Here is a 19,333-nt window from a genome sequence, read left to right on the forward strand (position 1 = left end):
CCTTGTTGTCGATGTGAAGCATATGGATGATTTAATGAGCATTGGTAGTTTTCGTTATATCTGATCTCCAATTTATTAATCCCCTGGAGCTGTGGATTTTTTAACAGGCCGTCTGGTGCACTTTTGTCAGGAAAACCTCATTATTTAAAAACCGTGTTGGCAATAATAACCCTTTGCTCCTGCTTCCTAGAATGTTTGAATTCCTACAGATGTTAATATGGACCACATACCCTATTTCTTCGTCTTTTTTTGCATTTTTTAAAACAATAATACATTAAGAATAAATCATGGTCAAGAGACGTCTATTCAACCGCAGACAAATACTGCTCTCGCAATTTTGAACAGGAATCATGGGAGCGCAATTGAAGCTGCAGCGAACTGCACGTTAATGACTTTTCGATGGGGGAGAGTGAGAACAGCCCATTCGTGAGAGGTTTATTGGTGAGTTGTGAACGACGTTTGCCCAAACACGTGGCAGACCCGGTGACAGTCAGCCCTGGCACCGTGCAAATTAAACGGGCGATGGTCAATTCGGTACGTTTATTAAAACGGGTAACCTTACAGTATTGTTACCATTGCAAAACGGAAACTAAGGGATACAAACTGGAGTTGATTAATTATGACGTTTAATGTCAAGTCGGCCCTATTTTGTTAACAGTACCTATATTTAGTAGATCTGCCATGCATTAGGTATCAAAAGTCTTAGCTTCGAATTTTAAATTCCACAATAAAACCCGGTCTGGCACTGAGAGAATTTTGGTATTGGTGAAGGGATCGATTAGTTAAGCTTCAGTGTAGAGCAGTGTGCATATCGCCTTATTGAGAGCCAACAGTCCCGACTAAATGATTTGGCAAATGTAGTTATTATCTCTTGCCATTTCAGTCTGACGGCGCTACTTGATTAAACATTAAAAACGTTGCATCCTGGAAGCTCCGCATTGATTTGTAAGACACAACTTGTAAAGCTGCAAAGTAATATATTTCCTCTTTATTGCATCACATGAGGATAAATGTTCATTGAATATTGTGGTCGAGGTCATAACTCACTCGAAAATAGGCGATCTTTATAAGCAAAGGGTTGTTTTCTTTAAAAAGTACAATGCAGAATAAAATGCACCAAAGCGTATGAGCATCCGCTATTCCCGATAGTCCTGTAACAAATCGTACCAGAAATGGACCGATATAAAATCAAATGGTATGCGATGATGAACGATGCGTCGATTCAAACGCGCGACCGCCAGATAACGTTTCAGATTGGACCGGGGTTGATTACAACAATGTTTCCCCCGGTAACATAAACGTGGGCTGTCTACAACGGGTTAAAAGAATCAACTCAAGGAGATGTCCCAGTAACTAATGTTTATAATGCGAGCACTTTAAACTTGCCCTGCAGTCCTCACATGCTCACTTTAACAAGACCTAGGAGTAAAAAAAAACCTAATGCTTCGACACAGCAACATATTCAGTAAGCGAAGGTAACTTTGTCGAAATTACCTATAAATGTATTCTTTTTGTGTTGATGCTGTGGTCCGTGGGCGAGGTGAAACAGGAGCACTGAACGCCTTCTCGTCCTGTAGACATTTCTTTGGCTGTAAAAACGGGCGAATTTCCTGTTCGGTTCGGTCTGCACCCCCGCCCCCCCCCCCCCCCAAGTCAAGTATTGCACATTCGCACCAATGAAAAAGTGTTATAGAGGCAAAAAGAAAACAAAGGTGTTGACAAGTGATCCTTTTATTTTTGGTTGCCCCGCCAGATAAGTTGCACTTTGAAGGCAGCGCTTTAGACAAGCCCACTCATCTGTGACCTTAGGAAAGACATGGAAGGGGTGAAGGTGGCGAGCGGGTAGTTTGCAGAGCTGGCGAAGCTAACCAGCGGAGGTGGCACTTGAGGCAGGCTGAAGCTTAAGGCGCCCGGCGGTGTGTTTTCGTGATACAGAATGGGGACTCTGACAATCCTCTGCGCGCTGTGGGAGAGGTTGACCGCCTCCAGGTCGGCGGCCAGCTGCCTCTTCCATTTGTTCCTCCGGTTCTGGAACCAGATTTTGACCTGGGTCTCGGTGAGGTGGAGGGAAGCGGCCAGGCCCGCCCTCTCCGAGCTGCTGAGGTAGCGCTTCATGTCGAACGTGGACTCCAGCTGGAAAACCTGACTCCTGCTGAAGACCGTGCGCGTTTTCTTCTTGCGGCCCGCTTTCTGCTCGGAGTCCGTCTGGCTTCTGACAGCCGGGCTGCTGATCCCCGCCTCTGACCTCCTTCCCCCCGGCCGCTCGTCCTCCTCCTGGCCGCTGGCCTCCCTTTTGTGTGAGACAGGCGGGGAGTCCAGGTCGCTGGCTGTGAGGGAAAGACAGTGCTCTTCCTCCAAACTGGAGCCTTCTTGTTTCAGACCTGTGGACACAAATAGAAATGGCGCTTAGCAGGTCAACCCCTGGGTTAGTTCACAGGTCGCGGCGAATGCATCAGAACAAAGGGCAGGCTGTCTCAGTATTGTTACTGCCCCCTCGGTGCCCACGGACTGTGTGCCAGCACCAAAGTCACATCAACTTCCTCACTGCCCCCTTGCCAAGGCAAGACTCTGCCAGTCATTACTATTCGGATCAATCCAGCAAAACCACTCTTGTTTCATGAGCGCAGCCCAGAAGCCGAAGGAGCTGCAGATTGTTTCCAATCTCATGCACACTGAGCGAGTGGGGCTTGTTTTTAACAGGAACTGTGGAAACACGATTTGCAGGTTGGAAACAACGAAGGCAACTGAAGCTTCAGGCCCGGAACGTGTACAGTTAAAAACACGGGGTGGGGGTTAAACGCGGGGGTGGGGGTTAAACACGGGGTGGGGGTTAAAGACACGGGGATGGGGGTTAAGGACACGGGGTGGGGGGTTAAAGACACGGGGGTGGGAGTTGAACACGGGGGTGGGGGTTAAACACGGGGGTGGCGGTTAAACACGGGGGTGGGGGTTAAACACGGGGGTGGGGGTTAAGGACAAGGGATTAAATACACGGGGTTGGGATGAGTGTGTGTTGCGGGGGGGGGAGCTGCAATACAATCTCCAAAGACACTGGATCGATCCAGGAAGTTTGGGGCCCCGGTCAATGGTGTCTGATTCCCGGCTGCAGGTCCGGACACATTTCAGGCAGCTCGACGCCGTGACTGGCGGGGGAAGATAGCCGGGGAAACGGGGAGAGTTTTGCAGCGGGATTTCTTCAATGGGATGTTAGCCTGTCTCCTTTTAATATTGAGATGAAAAAATATCATTGTCTCGATCCGGGAGGTCGCTCTTTCTGTGGGAAGAACGGGGGAGGGTCACCGGGGAGAATTTGGTCCAAACCCCTTCCGTATCCTTGTACTTTGGTCAACCGGGAGCATCGACTGGACGGCGCGGGAGCCGGCGGGGAAGGAGCCCGAATCGTCTGTGAGCTTTGTGAGGCTGAAGTCTGAATGTGAAAAGCTTCCAGGAGGATTGGCAGCAGCGGGACGTTGCCCCCTGTGTTTCCAGCACCGAGAAACGAGCGGAAAATAAAGCCGGAGGAAGGACCCCGAAGCCAGTTTTTTTCAGTGTAAGCAGCGAGCGGAGCCTGAACCAAGGGGAGAGGGTGGGTGACATGGCGGAGGGCACAGGGGGTGGCGAAGGGAGATTGGCGGGTCTGTTGTTTAATGCTGGAAGCGATAAGAGAATTGAACTTACTGTCTGGGCTGGGGCAGCCGGTACATGTGTGCCGAGCTGCCGTGTACCACTGCAACACACTGTCCCTGAGTGGCGAGCTCCGCGCACTGTGCCCCAGGCTGCAGATGTGACAGCACAGCTGGCTGCAATGCTTCCCCGCAGTCCCGCTGGGGAAAAGGCTGCACCTGGGAGCGAGCTGGCCCTCATTCCCCTCCGTTCTGCCCGCCGCCTTGCCGCTGCTGTGATTCCGGAGAAGGTTCTCTATGAAGAAGGAAGAGCGCTGGTGGGTGGGCGGCGTGCCCTGAGTCCCCGTCACTTTATCCGGCATGCTGCCCTCTTCTCGCAATCTGCTCTGAACCCCAAACAGCGAGAGGCCTGATTTGTCCCCACCCCCTCTCCGTTAAACGGCAAAGGCGTGGTTCTCCTCTGGCGAGAGACGGGCTCCCCGAGCGATCATCGCCACCGGCAGCTCAAACCCATCAAACGGCTGTCCCACTCCGAAAACCATAAGCACCAACACATCGTCCACTGGGCGCCAGGCAGTGAGGAGAAGTGTGGGAGGGGGAGGGGGGGGGGGAGTGCTGGAATGAGGGGGGGGGGCTAGGGTTAGAATTGTAAATGATGAAATTAAAATGTCAGGCGAGTTAAATGCTTAACAGACAAAGTATACCACGGATTGGACGGGCACAATGGCAAATGGGATTACTCAAGTAAATCAGAGAATTGCTTGCAATGAGTTCACCGCTCTGTGTCCATGCACAGTGTTGCCTGCGGCTACAGGGTTGTCAGGCAGTGCCTTTATTTAGGTCAATTACGGAACAAATCACAAATCCGAATCCAGATGTAGGTCTCGCATTCCGCACAGTGAGGAAGAGAGAGGGGAGAGGCGGGTGGTGGTGGTGGGGGCCTTTAACAAACCCGATAAGCTATTTCCTATTGGCTAACACACGGAATTCACTTCCTGTCAGTGCCCCCCACCCACCCCCAAAAAATGGCCCTGTTGCCACACTGTCGTTCGTAGCAGGACGCTGAATGCTTTCCGAGGTGCATTTTTGCTGGCTTGGGCACTTTGCCTTGATCCCATTGCAAACTTTGCTCAAACGAAAAGTAAGATGATGTTCCGCTTGCCTATTGACTCATTTGACCTTGTCGGTGGGTTTAATGTTGTTGTGCGTGGACCCAATACTGGACAGAGTTTCCGCAGCAACTAAAAATACACCATCGTTCGTTAGCAGCCTCGGTTAACAATTTTGAATTTAGAATTAGTTTGCGTTATCGATTCGAAATCGCCGTTATCCCAGTAAAATTAAATGTGATTTAGCACTTTGCCCCGGCGGCGAAAATGTAAAAAAAAAGCGTTTCTTTCTCCCGAAGTCTCTGCGTCGTAAAAAGAAAGTGTTGAATGAAGCGTATCCACATTGTGTGTTCAACGGTGCCATACAATTTAAAAGATGGGCAGAATTTAGTGAGAGGTAATTGCCCATCCTTGCATAACGTGAATTCAACTTGACTGTACATTTACTGTGAAGCGCCTCTTACTGTGCATTCTATCCAGTAATCGGTTGTAAACTCCCTCTCATTGTTTTGTCTTGTAGTTTTAAGCCTGATCATGCTCGGTTCAAAGGACGACCAGTTACTGCAAATATCAGCTTAACTCGGCGCCTTTGTGTTTGTTTTATTATTCATCCAGGTCCACTGCAATTCAGTATATTGAGCTGATTATCAGAACCAGACTTGAACTCTTCGTAAAGGTGAGTGACTTCCTTAAAACACTGAACCGGTACAAATGCATATTAAAACATTTATTTCCATGGTGCCGCGGTAACATTGCTTATTAAACGAAACGAAACGATTTCAAAGGGAAATTAAGGCGAGGATATGATTGCAACAAAGCACCACACTGGCTGGGGTGCTTGTCTTTGAATGTGTGTCCATTGTATAGTTGGCTTGACAATGCCACTATTTGTATCATTTCTACCGTTCTGAGGTTCTTGTATGTACACGCTGGGTTGGAATGTAAAACATGGCGATGATTCGTGTCAGTGGTCGCTTGACTGTATCAAGGAGCACAATATGATCACAAACCAACTCATAGCTCTGAGCAGGAGTTACACACGATATCGGTTGGAACTGTGACGTGTTTCCAGGCTTCAAGTTCGAGTGTGGCGTTACTGCTGCATTGATGAATATCAATCCCTTTCTCATGCTTGCATGTGGTCGCAATAGAACCATTCTACCTTTTATGGCCGATTTGACGAACGAAACTGTCTGTAAACACTAGGAGCCAGCAAAATAGCCCAAGTGTGAATACATTATTCGCCATAAAATCGCTGGCTTTGATTAAAAAAAACAAGCATGTGCAAATTCAAATAGACGGTCAAAGGTTCGAATTTCACCTGTTTTGAAACATTGCATTGGTGCGATCAAAAAAGTGTCACGGACCCGGGTTTCCATGGGGGCTTGCAGGCCTTCGAGATAAGTATCGAACAGCGGAAATCTTTCCTAACTTACTGAGAGATTGAATAGATCGGCCGCAGGCTCTACATGCGAGATTATATGTTGTTTAATGTTATTGGTGCTGGTAGATGCGAGCCAAGTATAGATATTTTAATACTAAAATATCACGGCGGTTGTAGTTTGGATCAATAACAACCAATACAGCAGGTACACGTTTTCATAGCTAGTTTATTCCTTAACAAATCTAGTCGACATTATCTATGCAACATTTTCCAGATTATGCAGAGGGGAAGAATCCGACTGCTCAAAAATGGTGTCAATGTAAAATGAACCCTAAATGCAAGTCACCATTTAAAAGCGGTATATTTACGATCAGAACACCGGTAGTGCCTGTAGACAGTCATTCTCCAATTGCTGTCCTGGGCAATATATGTGGGTTCTGAAATGTTCCAGTGGGGAGAGTTCTATTTCGTCAACAATGCAGTCATGTTAGTGTCAGAGAAACAACAGTGTGCAAAGTGATATAATATGTTCTACTTGAAAGTCCACGTCTGGCGCTGCATATTTCTATTGAATTGCATTCTTATCCATTGGATCATTTCAGCTGAGTCAACAGTTGTCTTGTGAATGGCGTGGCGCAGACAGCAGCAACTAGTTAACGTAGCAAGGAGACCAGCGATGAAAGCTCTTTCTTTCCAAAACCAGAGACAGTTTATATTTCACTTGATTTGTTGCTTTTACTGATGAGGCTAAAGTATTATTTCATAACCTTGATGAAAACAAAGCCCGTATTCCTGGCATTGGTATACACAAACTCAAATGTTCTTGAATGTGGCCCATTGTTTCCTGTTATGTGTACTGCGTTGTATTATTAGATTTCGGTTGGGTGTAACACATGTATTTTCCGGCCGGACGCATTTTACGATCGTACGAAATTCATTGTTCTTTTGTTTTTATTGACTTATAAACATCTACCTCCTCATTAGGAATATTGGGACATTTTATATCTGAAATGTACACTTGCTGACATTTGAAAGATCTGTCATAGACATCTATTGTTAAAATACTAACAGGTTGTGTATTGGTTTTAGGTGGGTGATTGGAGTTGCTTCCAAGAGTTGGAGGATCTGAAGTGAGTGATTCGGATCCTATTTCCAGTCCTGGTTCGGATAATTGTTCAGGTAAACACACCCTGTTGCATATTTTTGATACCTATTTTTTAAAAAGCAATAACTGAAATGACAGAATACTTGAGCAAGATACACGGAATATATGGCACACCCTTTCAGATACACTATTAGCAATGGTTAATTTGCAACTGAATCTAATAAGTCAGTTAAAAGTTCACTCGATCGCTGTGATGATTGCACTGTATCCCGCAATCGTGTGACAAAACATACATTCAGAATATCTCATTCGTAGCTGAGAGAATGGGCGCAGAGAACAGGAAAGTGTGGCGTCGCTCTGAGAGACCGCTTCTATGTTCGTTGACTGATTCACTTTATTTGAGTTTCTTGTTCTGAACAGGTCTGTATTTTTGACCATGCCTTCTCATATCTCGACGAGCTGAATGATGGCCGTGCAAGGAATGGAAGGTTTTTTTTTAAAACAGGGAATTATTCTATTTCATATTTCCTACTTTCATGCAATCGTCCTGAGCCTTTGCTTTTATGATTTTTATTCACGGGAGGGGGGTGTTTCTAGTTGCGATTTTGAGATGAAGCCCACGTGGTGCAACTTACACATGCACATCCAATGATTCTTTGGCTAAAAGTACATGGTAGCAAATTCAAACTAGTGATGAAGAAATCTTACCAACTTGTTGCATGAATTTCACATTGATTATAATGTACTTATTCTGGTTATCCTAAATTGACTGTGATATTCCGATCGCCAGAGCCAGATTTTCCCAGATAGCAAAGGTTTTTCCAAAATTACTTTCGACGCTCCAACCTCACGCCACAACCCAACTTAATATATTATCTTTTTCTGTTGTGCCAATAATTCATTTCCATTCTCGCTCTTATTCGAGTTGGTATGTTTATTGTCGGTCTGCCTGGTTCCGTCAAGAGAATTCCACAATGCTTCTTGTAAATCTGACCCACTTTTCGGCAGATTGTAGGGAGGTGCAGGGGTTCCGTTTGTAGTCATTGACGGCCCTGTTTCCAATCAAATTACTCACAACGTTTTCGTTTCTAGAGTCGGGTACTTGGTAATAGTAAGGACAGAGGAGATGGAAAATATTCTTTCTAAATAACAGATTCCTTCAGTCTGCATTTATTCCCGGTTCGTTTTAATGACATTACTGGGCCAACAAGTCAATGTACCTTTGCGGTGCTATATAAATCCCCTCAATGTGTCCAGTTGAATTGTGCAGACACGGTATTGTACGGTGCAGTGTTATTGCAGACAGCAGCAAGATCCTGGGCAGAACGTAGATAATTGTTTCTTCTCTCTCTAGTGCCATGTTCAACAACCGCAATTTCATGCCTGTCCATAGCTTTCGGTATTTTCCTATCGTTACTTGCTATTGATGAACCATATCAATTATTCAGTATTTCGTTCCCAATCCCCCTAGCCGCTCCCACTTTATTAGCTACATCGGCCTATTCCGCAATCACAATTGAATGATCCCGTTTAAAGATGTGTTTGTTCGGCGTGTGTCTGTCCAAATAACTTATTTTCCCCAGTGACTGGTTAAAATTTCTGAACACGAGATTATTCTATTTGGCCCCGGAGTAATTCTACGTCGTGCCTGATAGCAATTGGGGGAGGCGGTGACGTAGTGATATTGTCACTGGACTAGTAATTCCAGGGACACAGAGTACTCTGAGGTCCCAGGTTCAAATCCCGTCACTCAGATGGTGAAATTTGAATTCAATAAAAAGCTGATGACCATGAAGTCGATTGTCGTAAAAAAAACATCTGGTTCACTAATATCCTTTCGGCCAGGAAATCTGTCGTCCTTACCTGGTCTGGACTACATATGACTTCAGACCTACAGCAATGTTGTTGACTCTCAAGAACAATTAGGGTGAGAGCATCATATGCTGTGACGAGCACATTTATCACGTTTAATTCCTAAATCAGTGCCGTATTGTGTGGATTGTATACAACGACTGATGAATGGCAAACTCAATTTTTGACAAAGTGTTTTAAGCGTTTTGTTCATACTTGAATTGCCTCCTGCTGGATCTTGTGTACATTGTGCCCTGACAGGAGATATTTCCACCAATTCCGCCGCGTCAGTTCCCTTACAATCACCAGGTTGATTCTGCTGTCCATCGTGCGTTTATTCCTGCTCCAGCTGTCACGTTCAATAAATTCAGCTGCTCACAAACGAGTGACTTTTTCCAACTTCCGTCCAGTTCAAACATGTCCCTTTCTAAATGAAGCATTCCTGTCCACACACCTCGGCTCTAACTCTTCCCAGTGGGGTTAGGACAATGCTTATAAACCCGTGGCAAAATAGAACCACGTCGATTGACTGCTGTAGAATCACCAAAAGCGGCCGCTTCCAATTCTAGTTTAATGCCTAAGTTTGCAAACATGCTCCTCAGGGGGTTATCATAGATCATAGAATTTACAGTGCAGAAGGAGGCCATTCGGCCCATCGAGTCTGCACCGGCTCTTGGAAAGAGCACCCTACCCAAGGTCCACACCTCCACCCTATCCCCATAACCCAGTAACCCCACCCCACACTAAAGGCAATTTTGGACACTAAGGGCAATTTATCATGGCCAATCCACCTAACCTGCACATCTTTGGACTGTGCACCAACCGGACCACCCGGAGGAAACCCACGTACACACGGGGAGGATGTGCAGACTCCGCACAGACAGTGACCCAAGCCGGAATCGAACCTGGGACCCTGGAGCTGTGAAGCAATTGTGCTATCCACAATGCTGCCCTTAGGACACGTGGTGGGTTTAAGCATGTATATTTCATTTTCCAAACTCACTGGGCAGTTTGCAATCACAAATGTGGACACTGGACCTGAGCGCCGGGTTTGTGTTGCTGCTAATGGTGTGATTTAGTGATCAAATGCTCAGACTGATTCCGGTAATATTGCGACTCCTGCTATTCCCCCCCCCCCCCCCCCCCCCATTGCCCTCAGTCTAAGATCTTGGGAGCCGTGCTAATGATCGATTTATTGAAACCTGTTTCGAGATTAAAAACGAAAGCATGAGCGAGCCAGTTTCCAAAATAAAGGGGCAGTTTGAAAATGCTCCTCCTTTATTCCAGTTTTAAATCTATCGGTCTGCCTCCCCGACGTGTCCAAGAGATGGTTCTCCTTTAATGGCGAATCAGCTGCTGTGGTAACAGCAAAATCGACCCCCCCTTCCCGGCAGTTCTGTGTTTACAGCTTGTCCAATGTATCTTTCTCCATGATTTCAGTAAGAGACTGTCAATCATTGGCGGGAGCTGATCATCGCGGCACCTTTAGACATGATTATAATTGTTTTTAAACACGCACACAGCTGAGCAGGGCGGGAGGTTTTAGCAGTGCTTTCCCCCTATATCCGAGTTCACACTGAGCTCCTCAGTTCCGATCCGTGCGAAATGAGCAAAAACACTTCAGCCGCCCCTTTACCTGTGGCACCTTGCTTTTTGTTTCTCTAGATGGGAATATGACATTTCTGATTGTTAAATATGGAAGTGTATTGAAGTAACATACGCTATCGGCTGGTCCTTTCGTCATTAATGCACAGTGAGTGAAACTGCATTAGAGTCAAACTGCAATCCCCATGTACTGAGCATAGAGGCGGGAGCAGGCCATTCATTCCCTCGAACTTGTTCCTCCATTTAATTAGATTATGTCCAATCTGTGCCTTCACTCCAACTGCCTTCATACCCCAGCCTGACATAAACTCCGGAATCTGGGTTTTGGATGTTGTACTGGCCCAGTCACAGGATTTTGAGGCGGAGATTTCCAGGTTTGCACTACCCACTGTGTGAACGTGCTTTCTGATATCATTCCTGATTAACCTCGCTCCAATTCGAAACTTTATACCCCCTTGTTCTGGACTGCCCTCTTCCATCGTCCCTTTATGAAACAAGATCTCACAATGTACCTTATCAATCCCTTTGATCAGTTTAAGCAGCTCAGTTAGATCACCCTTTACGCTCCTGTCCTCAGAGGAATATACGTGAATCTCAAATGTAGTCATAGAATCAGGTAATCCCTCCAGTGCAAAAGGAGGCCATTTGGTGCATCCAGTCTGCACGACCCTCCAAAAGAGCACCTTACCAAAACCCACTTTCCCGCCCCACTCCTGTAACCCCCTAACCTAACCTACACATCTTTGGGTCATAACGGACAATTTAGCATGGCTAATGCGCCTAACCTGCTCATCTTTGGACTGTGGGAGGAAACCGGTGCACCCGGAGGTAACCCATGCAGACGCGGGGAGAACGTGCAAACTCCACACAGTGATCCAAGGCCGGAATTGAACCCGGACAGCAGTGCTAACCACAGTGTCACCGCTCCGCCCCTCCATCGTGGAATGGTTCCATTCAAGCACAGAAGGAGGCCATTCAGTCTGCCCTGTCCATGCCGGCTTTCTTCAACCGCCATTCGCCTAGTCTCAGCTTCTGCCTTTTTCCCATAGATCTGCAATTTCTTTAAATGGTTTTGAAATCCACAATTGAATCTGCCCCCACCACACACTTTCAGGCCGTACATTCCAGATCCTAACCACTCCCTGCAGAAAAATGGTTTTCCGAGAAGTAGCATTGCTTCTTTTACCAATCACTTTACATTTCAGTCCTCTGATTCCCGATCCTTCCACGAATTGACAGTTGTCCAGTTCTGTCCGGCCCCCCGTGACTTTGAAGACGTCTATCAAATGTCTTCTCAACCTTCTCTTCACTAAAGGGGATGGCCCCAGTTCCTCCAAAGTTCCCCATCTCTGGAACCACTCTTGGGAATATTTGTTACACTATCTCTGATGCTTTCACACCTTTTTAAAAGTTTGGTGCCTAGAACGAGATATAACATGACGTTGATGTCGAACTAGCGTTTTATACAAGTTCTATCATAGCTTCCTCGCTTTTGTACTCTATGCTCCTTTGTATAAAATCTTGGATCCGTAATGCTTTATTAACCTCACTCTCAACCAGCCCTGTCACCTTCAATGAATTATTCACATATACCCATTTCGAATTGTACTGCCCCTTCTCGATCTTTCCACCAACATGCATCACTTGACACTTTCCCGTATTAGATTTCACCTGCCATTTGTTTGTCCATTCCTCCATCCTGCTTCTGTCATTTTGCAGTCTGTCACTATCATTCTCATAGTTCACAATACTTCCAGGCTTTGGTTCACCCACAAATTCTGAAGTTATATCCTATACACCCAACTTTAGGTCATTACTGTGTATAAAGAACAGCAGGCGCCCTAACATAGACGCCTGGGGAACCCCAGTCCCAAAAGTAACCGTTCTTCACTCCTCTCTATTTCCTGTCAGTCGGCCAGTTTTGTATCCGTGCTGCAACTTTCTGTTTATTCCATGGACTCTATTCTTGCTGACATGTCTGTTGTGTGGCACGTTATCAAATCCCTTTAGCAAGTCCATGTACACCACATCAACCACATTACCCTCACCCACCCTCTCTATTGGTGGTGGGCTACAGTTCACGCAGGGAGTCTGAGTTGTTGTACAACATGCTCTTTCACACACATGTCGTCTGCAAATATGGACAGTGATGGTAAAGGTTCCAATATTCTTTCCAGCACATGGATGACCAGGAAGCTATTCTGCTCTTACCACCCGCCATTGACATGTGTTGGAAAGATCTGCAGGTCAATTATCAAACTCTTTGGTTATATTGTTAATGTACTTTCCTTGGGCTCGGACTGGAACCCAGAGCTTCTGGCCCAGAGCTGGGACGCAACCCACTGCTCCACAGGATCTCTCGTACCCTCTCTGTTACCTTATAAAAAACATCATGAAAGTTATTTGAACAAGATCTGCCCTTCGCATATCAATGCTGGCTTTCCTTAATCCTGTCCTTCTAATCTATCACTTTTAACTCTGGAATAATTCTGGTGAGCCTGTGCTGCCCATTACCAAACCAAACGATAGCGGTAGTTGTAACGGAATGACCCCCCCCCCCCCCCCCCACACAGACACACACACACGCACAGATCAAAATATCAGTAGTATAACATTATTAGGGTTTTCTTTTGGTTAATAGAAACCTGCAGCCAGATGAAGATAGTAAATCAATGTCTATACGTCTCCCACACTAAACAAGGCTATAATGGGGAGGTTTCCCCAAGAATTAAAACCAGGAGAAGACAACGTCATTCAGGCCGGTCTTTGAAGGGGTTGTTGATATTGGTTTCACGAGTCATGCGCGATCTTGGAGTTGGTTTTCAGGCTAGTCCAACAAGCGGCCAAATAAACGTTCCGGCAGCCAAGTGGCTATTAGGCACATGGGGAATCAAATACAGATAACGAGAAAACTGGATCGACATAATGCGAGGAAGAGAAGAGGATGTGAGAGGGGAATGGTGTATTTTATCCCAGCCCTGACAATATGGGATGGAGGGGACGGTACAGCCAGTTAGAAACACAGGGCTCCAGCATTACCAAGCCTTTCGTCGACGCAATACCGACGGCTAGTTGAGAACGCCGTGCTTACATTTCAGAAATGGAAGACATCATTAGATTGTATTGGCTCGAGGTGGAGGATAAGAGCTGGGGCAGAGGGAAAACTATTCTGTGGGTAGCGTGTTCTCAGTACCATTTAGACCCCGCATTTCAGTATAGTTTCACCACTTACTGGGCTACGCTTGTGAAATACAGAGCAGGCACCATATGAAACACCTTGACCCGCTGTCACGATGGGAACCAGTTAGGAGCATTTTCAACTGCTCTGTTCATACTTCCCTCTGCATTCGAGGTGTAAAATGAATTAGACGCATACTCCTTATGAGCTGACCCGTGATTGCAGTGCACAGGATGCACAGAGAAAATATTCCCAACCCCGGTCAACCTTCACAAAGATGTGCAGGTTAGGTGGATTGGCCAGGCTGCATTGCCCCTTAGTGTCCAAAGATGTGCAAGTTAGCTAGATTCGCCATGATCAAAGCGTGGGGTTTGCGGGGATAGGGCGGGGGAGTGGGCCTGGGTAAAGTGCTCTTTTGGATGGTCAGCACAGACTTAATGGGCCGAATGGCCTCCTTTTGCACTGTTGGGGTTCTATGGATTCTATACTTGGTCATTTCGAGCAACGTGCGGAAGACACAACGTGCAAATAAAAGTATTGAATAATAAAACGAAATTCGTGTCCACAATTATCAGCCACTTCAGAGACATTTAATGTACAGGCCATTTGGTCCATCACAAGTGAAATAGCTCTTTGAAAGAGGTATCCGAATAGTCACCCCTTCCTCCACCCAGTCTTTCCCTGTTACCCTGCACATTATATTTTTTATTATATAGTGAATTGAAAGTTACTGACCTACGTCAACCATCCTTTCAGTGGGTTCTAGCCGCTTCAGGACTTTTCAAATACCATGCCAGACTGTGAAGCTTGCATAGTGACGACTTCAATGTCTCCATTCTGGGGGAAGAGAATCGAACTGATTTGGACAACCGCTTGGTAAGTTTTAATGTTGTTATTTTGTGACAGCCCAGATCAAAGAAATTCGCCATCGCTAGTTCAACATGTCCCGTGTGTGGCACCCAGTAGCATGCCGCATGTAGCCATTATTATTGCTTCAACATATTTTTTTAAATGTTCACGTGTTTGAAGTGTGACTTTCTGGCGAAGCACTATTACTTGTCTGACACTTGAGCAAAGTTACGTTTAAAGGAGGGAGCATCCGTTTAAGGTTCCTTGGTTGTTTAGAAGACATGTGTGCCGTTGATAAATCATGGTGTCCTTTACAGTTTGGGCTAATATAAAGTGCATTAGGGTTGATGGTGATGCTGCTTGGTGACTTATCCTTAATGCACGAATGTTATAATTTCAGGAGGCTTTTTAGCATTTAACCTTTTCCCTCCTAATATGCTATTGAGCTATTTAAGCTCTTTATCCAGAGGAACTGTCCTCAGGAAACAGCTGGCTGACGGCAATAGTCTGTCCGTCAATTTAAGATGGATGCGATTACAAGCAAAATAACCCATCCATAAGCAATTATCACATTTAACGCAGAATATTGCATACTATCTCCAGATTAACAAAATCATGGGGCGTGCACAACATGATAAATGACAGTCAATCTTTTGTTTAAAGGCATCTTTTGGCAATATACAACTTTAAGTGCTAATGGGGTGAAGGTTATTTGATATCGATAAACGTGGATTGGTGAATTAAAACATTCTGTCAGTAGAAGAGATATAACGATTGATCACCATACACTTGGACGTGGTCTGGAGTTCGAACAAAGTAAAACTGAGTTCTCCTTTCAGATAATATTCTTGCCCAATTTGTATTTCCAACTCAGCCTGCTCATTGAAAGAAAATCTGATTCCCAGCATGAAGATAGGTAATTTTACGATTGGTAATGAATATGTTAGCGAATCTGTTCGTTACTTTGAATCCAAGCAGCAAACGTGCTGCAGAGTAATTTTCATGTTTTTTTATTTGTGGGGGTCTCTCTACAAATATCGTGGGGATGGGGAGGGGCTCCTGGAGACCTCCGCCGCACACTCCAGAGGATCAGTTCTCTGAACTGTCAAAAGAGAGCGTCGATTACTCAAAGTAAATCCCTGTTGTCAATGCAGCAGAAATGGTCTTGTATGAGTAAACAGCATCGGCAATAATGTGCTGGCAGGTCAACAAATAATGACGAATAAAGATATCAGATGACCGAACAGAAGTCCTATGACCTCGGAGACCCCGTGGGATCCCTGAGGGTCCAGGACAGCCCGTTTAAACACGTTTCAAACGCTGCATCTCCTTAGTACCCAAGAAGCCCTCTTCCCCCTTCACTGTTAGTTACTGTGGCTTACATCTGCCGAGTGCCTGTCAGGCTGAGAATTTCTGTACGGAAATGGAAACAATTACCCGCACTTCTAGACGATGTTTTGTTTGAACTTTGCATTTACTTTGCAAGTTGAAATCGCTTTTAATCGACACTGAACTCGCGGTGTCCAATCTGAGTCAGCACTCCACCAGACTGTGGAATGAAGACAAATAAAATTCGGTAACCTCGCCACATTTGGGTTTGAGGCGGGATCTAATTTAATGTGTGGTGACCCTCGGGTTAACTCACCACCAGCTCTCTCTCTCTCAAAAGGGGAGAGCAGACTACTCTCCTCGCGGACTATGGCGACTTTCATTTTCACATTTCATGTATTTGTAAACTGGATGTAAAAAGTTAGATGGGAATGCCCCAGCCCCTCCACCGCCCCCCCCCCCCACATTAAGAATGCAACCATACCCAAAGCTCCCTCTCTCGGGCACCGCCCTTTCAGCCTCGGTCTCAAGCGGGGTTCTGTGATTGAACCAGTATCTTGCAGGCCTCGGCTGATGGTTTTGAGGTATTCGGTTCAAATCCCACCATGGCAGCTGAAGAATTAAAATTCAGTTCACGAATAAATCTGGAATGAGAAAGCTAGCATCAGAAATAGCGATCATAGAAGCATTGGGTTGTCGTGAAAACAGAAGCAATCTGGTTCACTCGTGTTATTTAGTGAAATAAATCTGCCGCCCTGACTGGGTCTGGACTGTATGTGACTCCAGACCCCACAACAATGTGGTTAATTCTTAACTGGGCTTCTGAAATGGCCCAGCGAGCCCCTGGGTTAAGGACAATCGAAGATGATCAATAAATGTTGGCCTTGTCAGTAACATCCTTATCCTGGGATCGAATTTTTAAAAATATGAGAAAATAGAGCTCTACCTTTCTGGATCCCGAACTGCAAGAGGAATACGGTTAAAATAAACAGATCAGACTTTCTTAAAAAACATATAATTTACCTGAAACGCGAGATGGGCTGTTCGAAGCCACTTTAGAAAGGTCAAACTTCATCAAAGCTCAAAATCTAAAATTTACAAACAATGTGTACATTTGCCCCGGACATTTCACCAAACAGAACATTTCCCGTTAAAACAACTTAATCTGGGGGGATTTTAAGACTTGGGATAGACCTATGATTATGGACATACCATCAAGCGATTCCGCCAGGATTGACTGGTTGGATGCTCTTTACCACCTCCTCAATCTAATCCTCCGTGCATTTGTTCGCCGTGTGGATGAACCCAGTCAAGTGGAGTTTGCTCCTATCCCCAGTTGGGCCGAGTAGGCGAGGAGACTTCTCTTTGCAAAAGTTTTTACAACAATGGTCCGGGAATAAATCCCACCAGGCTCTCCCCTGAACATTTCGCTGAGACAAGATTGGTTTACGGCCCTGCCCCTTCTCCTGGAGCTCTCTCCCCGCTTGGATCCCCAGATGCCGAATTTTGCGGTCCATCCAATACCCGAGTCACCGGAGCTTGCTATCGTTAAATGGATAATCTGTGTGTACAAGTGGAACTGGTACAACTTCCCATTATTTATTTGGGAATAAAGCAACGGACATGTTTGCTTCGGCCTGTATTTTGATCTGTCTTGACTGCAGTAGGGAGGAAGGGTATTTTTTAAGTAATGCATTATTAGTGGGGTTATACCACCGATTCATTCAAACATCCCGGACATTGAGATTGGAAAATGAGCTTCCGAATGTTACCACAAACCTTCCAGAGAATCTTGTCTCTTTCTGATCAAGTTCAATACATTTGGACAAAGTGGTTTCCTCAGTGGGCCCTACACCGTTTGTCATCATGAATAAATTTGGTTCCGTGTAGCAGTGCGGGCGACAGCGAAATCCAGTCACTTCTTCCTAACTGGCGCGCTTTGGGACTGTCTGTCTTGGCAATATCGCTTTGGCATCTTCAATACAACATCGATTGTGTTTTGGGGGCAGTTTATTTCCGTGGATCAACTCAAGTTATTAAACGGATAGAATCCGCTTGAGAGGGGTTTTCAGCCGGAACAACTCGAGATCCCATGGTAATGAACTGCAGGGGCTGGTTTAGCACACTGGGCTAAATCGCTGGCTTTGCAAGCAGCCCAAGGCAGGCCAGCAGCACGGTTCAATTCCCGTACCGGCCTCCCCGAACAGGTGCCGGAATGTGGCGACTAGGGGCTTTTCACAGTAACTTCATTTGAAGCCTACCTGTGACAATAAGTGATTTTCATTTTGGGCCTTGCCTGGCAGCTAAGTGTGCCGGTGATATAAAAAAAACAATTACTGATTGATACCAACTGGAAAGGGGCAATGATACCCGCGGTTTCCTTGGACTGCGGCAGCATCCATACCCGCACCACACGCTTATTGTACCACACAAAGTGCATTCAAAATAGAAACTGGTGGGAAATTTTCAATAGGCTAGTCATCATCCGTGCAAAGAAAGACAAAGTTGACATTTCACCTCGATGGCTTTCAGAATGGGAAAAGGTTAGACGAGTAAGCGGTTTCAAGCAAAATAAGAGAGGAGGGAACGGGGGGCGGGGGGGGGGGGGTGAGGGGAGGGCTAAAGAGGAGAGATCTGAGAGAGGTGGGCAGGCAGGAGGAAATCAATCACCAAATGGATGGTGCAAGGCACAAGGAGGTGGCGATGAAACAAGTAACGAAACACAAGCCGAGTCTTAAGGAGCGAACAGCACCATCACCAGAAAGTGACATCGCAATAGTCAGAGGATTCAGTGTGGAGTCGGGAAAGCTGTGAATCGACGGGGTGAGAGATGGTTCCTCGCGCTCACGTTGCGTTTTATTGGAACAGTACAGTGCAAGGCCCGAGCGGCCAGATTGAGAGAGGGGCGGAGGATTAAAGGGACAGGACGACGTGAAACTCCCAGTGTGATGGCGGTTGTATGACCCAACCCAATGTAGCGAGGGGGAGGGGGGAGCAGCCAGTATAGCACAGAACATTGAAAGACATACAAGTCAATGGCTGGTTCAACTTGAAGGAGTGACTGGGGTCCTGGACAGTGGGAAGTGAGGGGATACAAATGGCAGCTCTGTCCTCTTTAAATAATAATCACCGCTCCCATGCTTTTAGATAGCATCTGTTCTTGATGATTCTGCTGCTGCTCACTGGCAACTTTGGTCCATTGACGTCTTTTGTTTTACATTGCACCGTCATCCCTTTGTTCATGTTATCTCTCATCCTTCCACCCTGTCTTTTTGTGCCCCTCCCCCTGCTGTGCTTCCT

General features: G+C 46.0%; 1 protein-coding gene and 1 long non-coding RNA gene across 4 annotated transcripts in view; one reads left to right on the top strand and one right to left on the bottom strand.

Annotated features, from left to right (window-relative positions):
• Positions 1 to 973: 973 nt before the first annotated feature.
• hmx1 (H6 family homeobox 1) lies at positions 974 to 4,209 on the bottom strand. The gene is made up of 2 exons (XM_072495922.1): positions 3,679 to 4,209; positions 974 to 2,381 (listed from the first exon to the last, which is right to left on the bottom strand). Exons 1-2 carry the CDS (start codon positions 3,983 to 3,985, stop codon positions 1,780 to 1,782), a joined length of 909 nt encoding a protein of 302 aa, XP_072352023.1. The 5' UTR covers positions 3,986 to 4,209; the 3' UTR covers positions 974 to 1,779.
• LOC140408552 (uncharacterized) overlaps positions 2,999 to 19,333 on the top strand; it is a 135,770-nt gene continuing 119,435 nt past the window's right edge. For 2 of the 3 annotated variants that reach the window (XR_011940134.1, XR_011940135.1), the window contains exons 1-4: positions 4,585 to 4,764; positions 5,348 to 5,408; positions 7,206 to 7,295; positions 14,612 to 14,731. This is a non-coding gene — a long non-coding RNA (uncharacterized lncRNA). Of the gene's footprint in view, positions 3,551 to 4,584; positions 4,765 to 5,347; positions 5,409 to 7,205; positions 7,296 to 14,611; positions 14,732 to 19,333 lie in introns of those variants that run through there. The other variant, XR_011940136.1, reaches the window with a different exon arrangement.

Source organism: Scyliorhinus torazame, chromosome 3 (genome assembly GCF_047496885.1).
Source record: "Scyliorhinus torazame isolate Kashiwa2021f chromosome 3, sScyTor2.1, whole genome shotgun sequence".
NCBI classification, from domain to species: Eukaryota; Metazoa; Chordata; class Chondrichthyes; order Carcharhiniformes; family Scyliorhinidae; genus Scyliorhinus; species Scyliorhinus torazame.